This window comes from Centropristis striata, chromosome 13, assembly GCF_030273125.1.
Source record: "Centropristis striata isolate RG_2023a ecotype Rhode Island chromosome 13, C.striata_1.0, whole genome shotgun sequence".
Classification (NCBI taxonomy): domain Eukaryota; kingdom Metazoa; phylum Chordata; class Actinopteri; order Perciformes; family Serranidae; genus Centropristis; species Centropristis striata.
This window is the reverse complement of record NC_081529.1, coordinates 7117852-7131131: the sequence shown is the minus strand read 5'-3', so window position 1 is coordinate 7131131 and position 13280 is coordinate 7117852. Positions and strand designations below refer to the sequence as shown.

Genomic DNA, 13280 nt, shown 5'->3' with positions numbered 1-13280 from the left:
ACAACCAGCTGGGTAAACATGGCGTCCGTCTCTGGATGTGAACAGCGCTTCTGTCTGTTAAAGGTGTTTCTGGTACACCTCCGTCCCGCACTGTAACCCAGGACACAGAAACGTGCTGGAGACGACGCATGAAGAGATGAAGGGAGACAGACGCGTCTCTGATGCTGCTTTATATGTTTTCTGTCTGCACAGCATGAAAGGTCTGATGTCAGCCCGGACACTCTGATTGGCGCACGATAATTGCTTTTGTTAAGAGAGACACTGATTTATATTTGTGTCGAGGTGCCTGCTGTTATTTAACGGGCAAATATCGATGCTCTTATTGTGTTGAGTCTCTTCTGCAGGGGCGCAGCTGGATTTTGGGCCCACTCTGCTCTGGGACCCCTTTTTAATTTATATAATCAGCTTGATTTCTGTGTGGACCGTCTCCATCTCTGGACTCCAGCTGTTTTAACCTCACAAACAGCAGGATGATCAGTGTGGCTGCCCTGCACCGCTGTGCTCTGACAGCTGCTATATGACTGTTTGCTGTGCTGCACTGTGTGTTGTGTTTCTCATGCCTTGCTCAACAACACCACTATGATAGGCTCACCTGATTTGGTGGCTTTCACTAAAGAGGATGAGTACGGGCAGACGACTCCCGACCCTTGGGCTCTCCCCGAGGAGTTCTCTGTTCCTCTCCATCCGCTGGCTGACTCCAACCCCTGGGCCAAAACCTCCTATGCCAAGTTCACCAAAGACTTCATCCTCATCTCTGAGTTCTCTGAGCAGGTGGGCCCTCAGCCTCTCCTCACCATTCCAGAGGACCCCAAAGTCTGCGGCACCTTCGATCTCAACTACTTCTCCCTGCGCATCATGTCAGTGGACTACCAGGCCTCCTTTGTGGGACATCCACCTGGCAGTGGCTACCCAAGGCTCAGCTTCGTGGAGGACTCCAGGGTGGTGCTGGGCGACTCCAAGGAGGGGGCGTTCGCCTACGTCCATCACCTTACGCTTTACGACTTGGAGGCCAGGGGCTTTGTGCGACCATTCTGCATGGCATACGTCTCTGCAGACGAGAGGAAAATCATGCTGCAGTTTCAGGAGCTGTCCCTCCGCTTCTCTCAGGCCTCAGAGTGTCTGAAGGCTGGGAACAGGAGAGCGTTTGCCAAGGAACTCCAGAGGAAGCTCCGAGACCTGGAGTAAGAGCTAAAATCTTTTGTTGAGTCATGTAGGTTAAGGATGAGCTGAGTAATCCTTTAAAAATGTTAATCACATGGCTGGATTAATCAGTTAGGAAGCCCTGGGAGAAACAATTGCTGTTGACCAACAGGGTCCTTCTACCAGACATTATGAGAAAAAAACTGTGTTTTTAAATATTAAAACATATAAACGTGTTCTAGTCGAAACTCCAAATATAAGCATGAATCTGAAAATGATCATAATATGTCCCTTTAATGTGATGATGGAGCTGAATGAAAAGTCAGTAGATCTCTAAAATTCATGGAGGTATTTAGCTGAAAACTCCAAGTATGATCTTCATGTCAGCAGGAAAGTCTGATACTCACCAAAAGTCATGAGGACATATCCTCTAGGGGCGATGAATATCTGAACCAAATTTCATAGTAATCAATTAAATTGTTTGAATAGATATTCATATTTCTGTTAACGCCAAAATTCTGCTATTGTCCCTTCGTGACACCTAAAGCGATGCTTAATTAAGGATATGGCCACTTTGAGTGACAGGCAGTTGCCTTCATAGGTGGCTTGTTGTTGCATTCAGCCCTCCTCAGCTCACACACACCACATTTTTTTAGTTTTTTTGGATTAGCCAGGAGTTAGGAGGAGTCAAGCACTGCAAAGATGATTAGTAACCCTAATCCTGCTGTTCCTGATGTCCCATGTTGCAGATTTTCAGTGTTTCTTGTATTGTGGTTTCTCATTTACACTGATTCTCCTCTTGAGAAAGTCACATTGTTTCAGACTGTTACTCCTCTATGGTCACATGTGAATTAGTAACTGTGTTTCCTTCCCCTCAGGTACACTCACTCTGTGCTGCAGAAGGAGGAGGGCCTGCAGAGAGAGGCTCGGCCTCAGAGCATGTACTCTGCTCATGCTGTGGAGAAGGCCAACGAGCTTGCAAATGTAGAAAAGAGCATCTACGAACACAGAGACCTGCTGAGACAGATCAGCTCCTACCATCACCGCCCGCGCCGAGATCCTCACGCTGTCACCTGCCAGAAGTGCATCACAGAGTGCTTGAGTGAGTGTGAGCAGCTGTTAGAAAAATACGCCAAGCTTGCCAAGCCCTTCAGTTACACTGACCAAGTGGAGACGAGGGAGGACGGGCAGGGTCAGGCTGATGATGAAGGAGGTGGAGAAGAAGCGGACGAGGAGGAGGATGTTAAACGCAGGCCGTCCTACACGCCACAGCTGATCAAAGCAAAGTCTGCAAAGTGCTTCGACAAGCGGCTGAAGACGATGCAAGAGCTGTGCGATGATACTTTCTACGAGGCCACCGTGGAGCTCCTGAAGGACACGGAGAGGAGTTTCCGCGGGGATCTGTGTTACCTGCACACACGCCGCCTGGACAAGGCACTACGCAGGAAACAGAGAGTGACCAACTTCCTGTTTGAGGAGGACCTCGGTGATGATGAGGAGGAGGAAGGGAGAACACTAAGACCATTCTGTGCTGTGAACCATGCTGTAGATAACTATACACTAAATCCACCACCTATCGTGCTCGCACCAGAACCTCTCGATCTAAATGCACTGGAGCCTCCGGATCCTCTGGACCCAGCCACCGAGACCAGCCACACTCATGAGAGTGAAGTTGGTCCTACGGAGAGCCATCTGGAGTCCTCGCCCTCGGACCCGACTCTGGAGACCCAGGAGAGCTCGGAGGAGACCAAAGGAAGCTTTAGCAGCGATAAGAGCGGGGTCGGTCCCCCAGAGAGGCAACAGAACCTGGTGAGCATGAAGTCAGAAACTCCTGATCCTGATTCTGACTTGACCCCTGACCCTGAGCTCAACACTGACCTGGAGAGGGAGAGCAGCAGTGAAGAGATGGAGACCACAGCTGGGGAGGACGACGGGGACGAGACGCCCGTGTCCCTGCTAGAGGTGGTGTCTGAGCTGGAGGCCAGCAGGGAGGATGAGTGTGAGGGACTGACTGATGGGGCTTGTGACATGGAGTCTGACTTGGTTCCTTTAGACACAGCATGCTGTATGGCCCAAGAGGGTTTCCTTTATGAGGCTTCTACCCCAGAGACTCATCTTGGCTCCAACCTGCTGCCCTGCCAAACACTGGTGGTCAATCAGGAGCCCCAAGCCCTGCTTCCACTCCAGGACGACTACACAGTGGGTTCTCCCTGCTCCGAGAGCCCTGCAGCTGGACTGGAGCTTCCCGTGGGGCTCCTTGGAGATGCAGTTTCCCGTATCTCAGTGGAGGATGGGTCAGACTGCACCATGAGTGCTTCTACGGGGTCTGATCGGGCCGCCTCCCCTCTCGGCTACGGGGGAGTGGTGACCCTGCGTCAGAGGAAGAAGGCTGGACAGGGAGCCTTGAGGTTTGTGCGACAGTACCCATTTGCAATGCAAGCTCTGTGGTGTCTGCTGAGCGGCAGGACCCTGGTGGTGCTCGGGGCAGATGAGGGGAGAGTCCGCCGACTGGTTGCTGCCCTGGCCCTCTTTGTGCCTGGTCCTGGGAAGTGTGGAGAGAGGGTTCAGGCCTGGCTGTCCTGCCCCTTCACCCTTACCGACCTCCAGAGGTGGAAACTCATTGGACTGCAAAGGTATTTACAATCTGAATTTATATTTAAAACATTTTATTGTATTGTATATGTCATTTTCTACCGAGAGTTCTTGTTCTTGCCAAAATAAATTGACCAGGTGATCAAAGCTGGTAAAAAGACACTGAATAAAGCAGTTTCACCTGAAAACATCAGCAGAGGGCTTGGAGCTGAGCTGCTGCTAACCTTTCCTCAGCTTGTTTCTCTGATAACTTAAGATCCAGATGTCAGATGACTGAAATCTAAATATAGTTAATAACAACCAAGATCTAATGAGTTAATAGTAAAAATTGGGCTTAAAGCTGTATAAAAAGTCCATTTATGAAAGCTTCTGGCAGACAACAACAAATGGCCACTGACAGGCTATGGACACGGAGTGATTAAAATAACAGATTTCTCAGGGTTTAAAAAAGGTTGGCAACATTTGGCATTATGTGAGTACACAACTTGACACAAAACTAAAAAAGTTGTTTTAAGACATTTAAATGTGGAAAACTCTCACGAGCAATGCATGTGATTTCAAACGCACAGATATTAACCATCGTGCAGATTTGAATCCTTTGAGCAGGAGAAGCAGCTTTGCTGCTCGAGGGTTATTTCTGCGCTCGCGGTGCACATTATAAACGCCGCAAGAGGCAGCTTCCACAAGCTCGTGGGCTGATTTATATGCATTTTCTAACTTTTGCCTTTGACCAGAGGACAACTTAAGAGAAAGTGTTTCTATCATCACTTACATATATATATATGTAAACTTTATTACAGGCTCTAGACCCAATAGCAAGACATATAACATACAAAAAACAACAGATACATAAACATATATATGTTCTATATCTTCGGCCATTTATCCTGCGTACCAAAGTAGGCTACTTGAAAAGGAGAAAATCCAACCTGGTCCACAATATGCAGCTGCAGTCTTGGAGAAAGCTCCTGTGTGTACGGGGATGATGTGTGAAGTAGATTGAAAAACATAAAATGTATACATATATTTTTTTGTGGAACGCCAATTCTTTAATTTATTGTAAAATGATAATATACAAGTCTAATAATGACATAGTTATTTATTGTCTCATTTATTAATTTATTGTCAGTGACTTCTTCTTCTTGAAGGGTTGGAGACATCTCTTTATTTTTTTATTTTTGAATAAAATGTGAAAAGGTTCTGTAGACCTATGGCTTAAATTCAGTAGTGTGGAGACTACAGCTTGACTTAGTGAATAGGAAAGTTTAAACTAATAGATATCACCATGAAACGTAATAACCCCCCAGTTTATTACTTACATGAATTCAGTTATTTCTTGTATTACAGGTTTTGTGAAATGTTATATTTAAACACGCATTACCTTATTGAAGGTTTCTCATTTGCATATATATCCAGAACAGAAATCTGAACGTTGGATGAAGCGAGGGGTTCAAAATTATTTTAGTTTCAGTTTGATGATATATTAGAGTCAAGATTATAGGGAGGGAATCAGAAAATACTGTCAACAGCCATAATGGGAATGCAATCTTATGAATGATATATGAACAACCCCCTCTGTAAAAAACAAAAACAAAAAAAAAACCTTCAGAATATAGATGGGAATGAAAATGGGAGGTTTGTCATATGGAAGTGAATCTTTCCAAAACCCTGAGGAGAAATGAACAGTGGTGGAGAAAGAATTCATATCCCTTATGTTGTAGAAGTACTAATACCACACTGTGAAATTACTCCACTACAAGTTTAAATCCTGCATTCAAATCTTACTGAAGTAAAAGTACAAAAGTATCAGCATCAAAATGTACTTAAAGTATCAAAAGTAAAAGTACCTGTTATGCAGAATGGACCCACTTAGATAGTGTTATATATTCTAAATATATTATTACATTATTTGTATTGATGCATTTATGTAAGCGCTTTATTTTGTAAAGACAGGGCTCATTTTAACTACTTAATATACTGTTATGAGGTTTAATTTAAAAAAATGTCTAATCACTTTTAGTGCATAATGTTTTTTATGATAAATCTCGACCTGAAAAGTAACTAAAGCTGTCAGCTAAATGTAGTGGAGTAAAAATCACAATATTTACCTCTAAATGTAGTGGAGTAGAAGTATAAAGTTAAGTAGTTAGTATTAATGGAAATACTCAAGTAAAGTACAAGTACCTCAAAATTGTACTTAAGTACAGTACTTGAGTAAATGTACTTAGTTACATTCCACCACTGGAAATGAACAGATGCAAATAGACAGAGTGTAGTAAAATAAACACCTAAATGTGCAGTGTGGATGTTTTTGTTCCACTCATCTGTAGGAAGACGACCAAAATCTTAAAAAATTGTTCATGAAAAAAAACAATGTTATTGCCTGTAGCGCCTCACCTTTAAAAAAACATCACTGTTGCACAAATAATGATGATGTTCTGCTTGATGCTCTTTGTACATGAGGTAGTCTCCAACATTGTGAAGTTTGAAAATAAGTATGTGTATTCCGTTTATGCTTTGTATAGTACCTTACTATACTGTTACTCATCTGGTGTGACTCAGTCCTCGATGACTCACGCAGCCAATCATTCAGCCGCTGAACCTGCAGCCTCACATCTGCCCTTGGACTTGTTTTTCTGTTTCTACTCATCTTTCTTACGAAAGAGTGGGCCCCCAAAGTATTCCACTATTTCACATTTAGAGGAGACCTCTTGATGTCATTTCTTTGTGTGACAGTTGGAGGCACTGAGTGGGTGGGGGTGAGAGTGAGGGGGTCCGGGGGAATCGTGACGTGTGGATTTTACATCAGAGCAGCTCTGGGTGTATTTATCATATTGATTCAGTGGATGCACACAGTTGTATTCAAAATGTACTGAATCGTGACACCACTCTGACGCACCAAGCTTTAGATTTTCTTTGTCTTTACACCTCTACGTTTTTCCTGTCGAGCATCTGTGCAGACAAATCTGTATACGTGTATATATTAGCTTTTAATTTGATGTACAAAATTTAAAATGCCGCACAGCATTCTGGACCAAAAACATTTGGTGCTTCTGCAGGATGAATCGGACATACACACATACTGTATATAGGTGCCTCTACATGTGAAAACCCAATGGTGCTGAATATGTTTACCCTCATTTAAAAAAATATTAATTTCAACACAAATGCAAGGAACTTGTTAACAGTTTATAGACTTCTTAAGATTGTTAATAAAAGCATTAGTGGTTTCTTATAAACATATTTATTGAGATTAACTAACTTACCTATTATATCATCATAAACCTTTACTTAGCTTGTTTTGTTGCTTTATTAATACATACTTTATTATGCGTTTATTACCTGTTAAATATGCTTTTTGAAGCCACAAGAACAAGCCACCATGCACTTATTAACAGTTAACATGTGGTCAAGGTTGATTAAACGTGAATAAGAAATTAGTGGGTGAAGCACAAAAACACACTTTAAAGGTATAATGTGCATTTTTTGTAGTTTTCTATTTATTTGTATTAATAACTGTTTTGGCAATATGTTAACGGATTGTAACGTTACTTAAAAAATAAGAACTTCTCCGACTTTCTATGTGAAGGTCGTTGGACGTTCTATTCTGGGAAAATATAAAGGACGTCTGTGTGCAACACTAGCTAATATAACCTTAGAAATTGAGTGGTTTAACACACAAAAAATGACTGGCATCAGCAGCAACACAAACTCCACTAAAGCACACAAAAAAGTTTTTATCAAGTGAAGCCTGACTAGTCCAACAGGAATGTTTGGGGGAAGACGGGGCATTTGATTAAGATTAAGATTTCCTTTATTAGTCCCACAATGGGGAAATTTCAAGTGTTACAGCAGCGAAGTGGATCCCAAAAAAAAAACAATAAATAGTAAACAACAGTATAAACTAGAAATATAAGCAACTAACAAGTAAAAATAGAATAAAGTATTAACAATTTACAATACAAACAAGTAGAAATATAAAAAGTATTAACAATTAACACAAAAATAAAATAAAAAACGTTGTGTCAGGAGTGGGATTTGATCCTTGAGTCTCAAGGTTTAATTAAGCAATCTATAAACTGATAACAATTTTTTTTTAATTGTCTATGAATGTCTAATAATCTAAAAATGCTGCTAACACTTACATGGTCTCATTAACACATAATAATGTTAATAAGCATCTCATGAGGACTTACAGGAGCGTTATGACCTGTTAACTAACGCTTATTACAAAGTGTTACCAAGCTGCCTTTACAAATTAACACCACCAGTGTGTGTCTGTGTGTCCTCCACAGGGTGGCGTCCCCTGTGGGTTCCAGCATGCTTTACTCACTGTCCCGCTACAGCCGCTACATCTCCATCCTGGACGCCGACCAGAAGACCCTGCGCTGTCCTCCGTACTGCGGCCAGCTCCTCGCCAACATAGCCGACCACCGCACCTACATCCGCCGCGGCTCCACCTACTTCCTTCACTTGCAGAGCACCCTCTGTCAACTAGCAGCCAAGGCCTTCCTCTTCACCTTCACCCACCACCTCCACCTACCGGTCAGCTCCACCGAGGGGCCCGAGGTGGTGGAGGGCCGACGCCGCTGCTTCCTGCAGGAGCAGCTGGGGCTGGGCGAGGAGGACAGCCAGATACTGCTCTACCTCAGCCAGCTCATCACTCAGCAGTACCTGCGGCCCGCCACCGGGAGCAGCGCAGCAGCAACTTGTTTTAGTTTTAACTACACTACCAGCGTTTTTTACAAAATCTGATATTATACTGGGATGAGGATTCACACGTATGTTTTAGCATATCTTTGTTTTTTTGTGGACTAAAAGCGTTTTTAATAAGGTCTAGTTTTAGTTTCAGGACAAACTCTGCACTGGTTATTGTTTTATCTGTGTAATCTCTTTCTGCCTTGCTGTTTTTTCTCTGCTCCTCCTCTTTCCTCTGTGTGCAGGAAAAAGGAGACAGAGTGAGGTGTGAATGTCAGTGAGTGGTTCACTTTGCCTGTATTTGCTCCAGAGACACTCACAAACACACATAACAGAGCAAACGAAGGTCGGTCCTACTTATTATCCTTTAAGTCATTTGTGTGTTTTTCAGCTACATGGGAAAAAATGTTACTTGCGCTGGTATTTGAAAGGACACATTACCCCAAAATCAAAGATACATTTTCCCCCTTATCTATAGTACTACTTATCAATTTAGACCGTTTTAGTGTAAGTTGCCGAGTGTTGGAGATATCTGCCGTAGAGCTGTCTGACCATCTCAGATATAATGGAACTAGATGACATTCAGCTTGTGGTGATCAGAGCGCAAAAAATACATTTGAAAAATTTAACAGTAATGCCTCTCTCCAGAAATCATGACCCAGTTACTCAAGATAATCCACATACCATGTTGTGAGCATAGGAACTATTTTCTCTCTACCGAACTACACCCAGGAGACATCGCACAGAAGCAAGCGTGCATCTACTCATGGTCAAGATAGTGTGAGATGTAAACATCATCTGAGCTGTAATGGTATGGTCTATGTGTCTGTCCAGCGATAGTGACCTTGCAGCCTGTCCAGGTGTACCAGACCTCTCGCCCAATGTCTCGAGTGCAGATAAGAGGTTAAGGAAAATGTATGTATAATATTTATGATATCATTTTTGTGATTCAACAAAAAAAAAACTGGAATTGCTTCTGTCCTGCATGAGACTGCTCACAAAAAGGAATGTGTTTTTTTTTTGAGAGACAGAGTCCAATTTTTGGAAAGGGACATCTCTGTTGAGTTTTTAAAATGTGTATGTAAATGTATGCAGTTATTTTTTAAGCTTTGAGCATCACAAGTGAAGTGTCATCTAGTTCTGTTAGACTAGATGAATGAATAGCACCACAGGAAAGAGAAAAAAGTTTGGATTTTGGGAGAAACTGTCCCTTTAAAGTCAGTCACCAACTCTCCTCTCCACACACACACACACACACACACACAGACACACACACACAGACACATGCATAAAACTCAATCCAACATGTTCAGCATGTGTTGTTAGTGTTAGCAAGCTCGCTAAGAGGTTGAATTACCCACCAATCACTGAGCAGTTTGTCAGCTATGACATCATCTCAGCTATATATAAACATGTTTTTCCAACAAACTCGCATACTGTTCTTGTGGAGATCAGACGGCTCTCCTAAACTGTCCGTGACACCTTATTATCACCAGGCGGGCTTGTTGCAGCTGGTTTTGTGACATGCCTCTCCACATAACTTCTACTGGCAAAAAAATCCTTTTTAATATTTCTTTATACATTCCTGCAGCAATTTAGTTCCAAATAGAGACACCTCGTTGGATTTTAGCTGAGTAGATTTGACTTTTGAGAGCATGGAGAAAACATTCCCAGCTTTCAGGTTTGCGCTGCATGAGGAAGTGTATTTTGCAGTCGGCCCCACTTGATAATTGCATGTCCAGAAGTAACATCATCACAAACCATAGTCACCCATGTTGGGCCAGCGGCGGCCAGAAGCTGTCACTATAAAGTGCTGGCCAGCATTTTCATGGATATTACTCACATGTTCAGGAACATTTTAAAGCTACTTAACCTAAATGTATTGAATTTCACTGTTGTCTTAAAGTTGTGTGAGAGTGTTGTGGTGTCAGCATGAGACTGTCTTGTGCCAGGGTGAATCACCGTATTGATAGTATTTCTGTTTTGTTGTATTCGGTTGAAGAAGATGCTGAACAGTTTGAGGAGATGTTGCTGAGACAGTGATGATGTTGTGCTTGTATAGATTTTATTACGGGGAAAAATACTTTCCCTGTGCCATCAAAAGCAAAACTCAAAGCTTGACACTTGAATTAGGACAGTTGCCTATTATTTATTTTGTTATGAACAACCCTCGCTGGATCTGTGATATGAACATGTGTTCTGTATTTATTGCTTTATGACAAAATGATCATGACCATCATGCTCGGTACGCCCAGATTTACTCTTTGCAGGATGCTGGAGGAAGTCTGAAAGTTTTTCTTTTCTGTCTCATTGGCCAGTGAAACGACACTGAAGGAGCGTCCTCGATAGTATTTCATTCCTAATTCTGTTGCGTTTGTAATGGAGCTGTAATTCTGTATCTAGAATGGTAACTGTATTTGTGACTGCATGGTCAGAGTTTTAATGTGAAAGGTTAAACAATTGGGATCACGGTTGCTGTCATTCCTGCTGTGAACAAGACACGTTTTGATTTTAAAGGGATAGTTCTGATTTTTTTTCATTCGGCTAATATGCGGTACTTATCTACAGTGAGTGTATTACTTAAGTAGATGGCGATAGCAACAAAACATGTTAGCCACTGAAAAGAAAAATATCAGTTTAATTATATGCTAAATTTTGAATATTTTCACTGCTTTACCTTGCCATCAGACAGACCACTTTATATTTATGTAGGGTAAACTGAAGACTTGTTATGCTTTCCTCAAAGCCACCAGACTCCATTGACAAAAACAGCAATTTTATGTCACAGAACACTGGATATGCTGGTCTGCTGCTGCCTTGATTGGTTTGTGTTTGTGTGACTTTCTTCTTTTTAAGGTTAATTTGGATTAACCAAAGTTGCACAATAACACAAACAAACTAAACAATTGAGACGGCGGTAGATCAGCAACTCCTGTGTTCTGTGAGGTAAAATTGCTGTTTTTGTTAAAGGAGTCTGGTGGCCTTGAAGAGAACATATATTGGCTTCAGTACCCCTCTTGTCACCTTAAACAAGGCGGTCTGTCAGCGGAGTAAAGTGGTGAAAATACTGTACTACTATACTACCATAGCAGCACACTGCTTCCATGTTGCTACTCCTGCCTGCTGGAACTGGAAGCGTACAATACAATCCTACAAAATAATCACAACTATCCCTTCAAGGCATATTCTTTTAACTAACAGCAACCTCTCATTTTTAATTCCACTTAATGTATTATTTCAATTTCATGCTTAGTATGTTTTTTTTGTTGCCACATTTCATGTTTTTTTTAATGTTTTAACTTTTTGAATAACACATTTTACTGCCAAGATGTTACAGCAACTTTTTTTTTATTTTAGATTTAGATTTGTCCCTCTAATGCAAAAAGTTGAATGTAATCTGAATAAGCCATACCACAGTGTGCTTAACATTTCGTCACTCAGTGTCCTTATGTTGCCATATCATGCCCCTTTTGTATCTCATCACGAGGGGGTGTCGTGCTCATATCCGCCCTGTGAGACGGCGTCATTGCCAGTGATTTTAATAAAGCACGTTGTGAATGTCTTGACGCTTTTATTATGTAAATGTTTATAATATTCATTAATTCCATTAAATTATTTCAATCTATTTCATGTTTTTGTGGATGCCTGTCGGGTGATGGTGGTGAATCTCACTGTGGAAGAACAGACCGCTGCATCCTACAGATCATCATTAAACGCCAAACACTCCCAACAGGCTCCTGTCTGTGTGACTTGCTTTCGCGATGACGGATGTGAGAGCATTTGAGGTGTCATGAATAATAAATGCTAATCTGTGAAAACAACTAATTGCTCTGCTGGAACAGCAGAAGGCAATAAGGTGGAGGACTGAAGAAGAAAGTAGCAGTAAATGAATGATACAAGCAATGCAACAATGCTCGCTCTTTACAATCTTTCCAATTCTGCAGGGACAGAGTGAGTGGGCGGCTGTGCGTGGAGCTTATAACACAAACAGATGTGCTCTACCACTGTAGCTTAAGAAACAGCCTGATGAGGAATTTAAATTAAAAGATATCTGCAATTCCTTATTAGGAAGTCTGATCTTATACTATTACAACCTGACAGTAGTGGAAATTAATTTCCATCTTTACATCCAAGTATTGTACTTAAAGGGATAGTTCAGATTTGTGGAAGGGGACTGAAGCTGTTTTCTATGCTGCCTTCAGAGACTCCAGATTCCATTGATAAACAGCTATTTTATCTTGCAGAATACGCTTTTTGATGATCCACCCTTGTCTCAATTGGCGAGATGTTTCTTGTGTTAGTGTGTCTTAAGGGAATCTGAATGAAAGTTACAGTCACACAAATATAACTAACCAATTGAAGCAACGGTAGACCAGCATACCCAGTATTCTGCAAGGTAAAATTACCGTTTTTGTCAAAGGAGTCTGGTGACTTTGGAGAGTCTCGATAAAGGCTTTAGTTTCCCATTGGAAAGGGTTTGCTGGCACTTAAGAATTAGAATGATTTAGATGGGCCTTTTTAAAGGTGGCCAAGATACATTTTTCATACACAGGTGCATCTCAATAAATTAGAATATCATAGAAAGTTTGTCAGTAATTAAATTCAAAAAGGTGAAATAACACATTATATAGATCCATTACACACAGAATGAAACATTTCATGTTTTAATTTATTTAATTTCTTTTAATTATGATTATGGCTTACATTTGATGAAGAACTGAAATTCAGTGTCTCGAAATCATTGAATATTACAACAAACCAATTTTAAAAAGTATGTTTAATAAGGAAATGTTGGCCTCTGAAAAGTATGTCCATCTATATGACTCAATAGTTGGTTGGGGCTGTTTGAC

The 13280-nt window shown here is 41.5% G+C and overlaps 1 protein-coding gene across 1 annotated transcript; it reads left to right on the top strand.

Annotated features, from left to right (window-relative positions):
* Positions 1 to 23: 23 nt before the first annotated feature.
* smcr8a (Smith-Magenis syndrome chromosome region, candidate 8a) lies at positions 24 to 11990 on the top strand. The gene is made up of 3 exons (XM_059348716.1): positions 24 to 1181; positions 2019 to 3773; positions 8028 to 11990. Exons 1-3 carry the CDS (start codon positions 580 to 582, stop codon positions 8485 to 8487), a joined length of 2817 nt encoding a protein of 938 aa, XP_059204699.1. The 5' UTR covers positions 24 to 579; the 3' UTR covers positions 8488 to 11990.
* The last annotated feature ends 1290 nt before the right edge of the window (positions 11991 to 13280 follow it).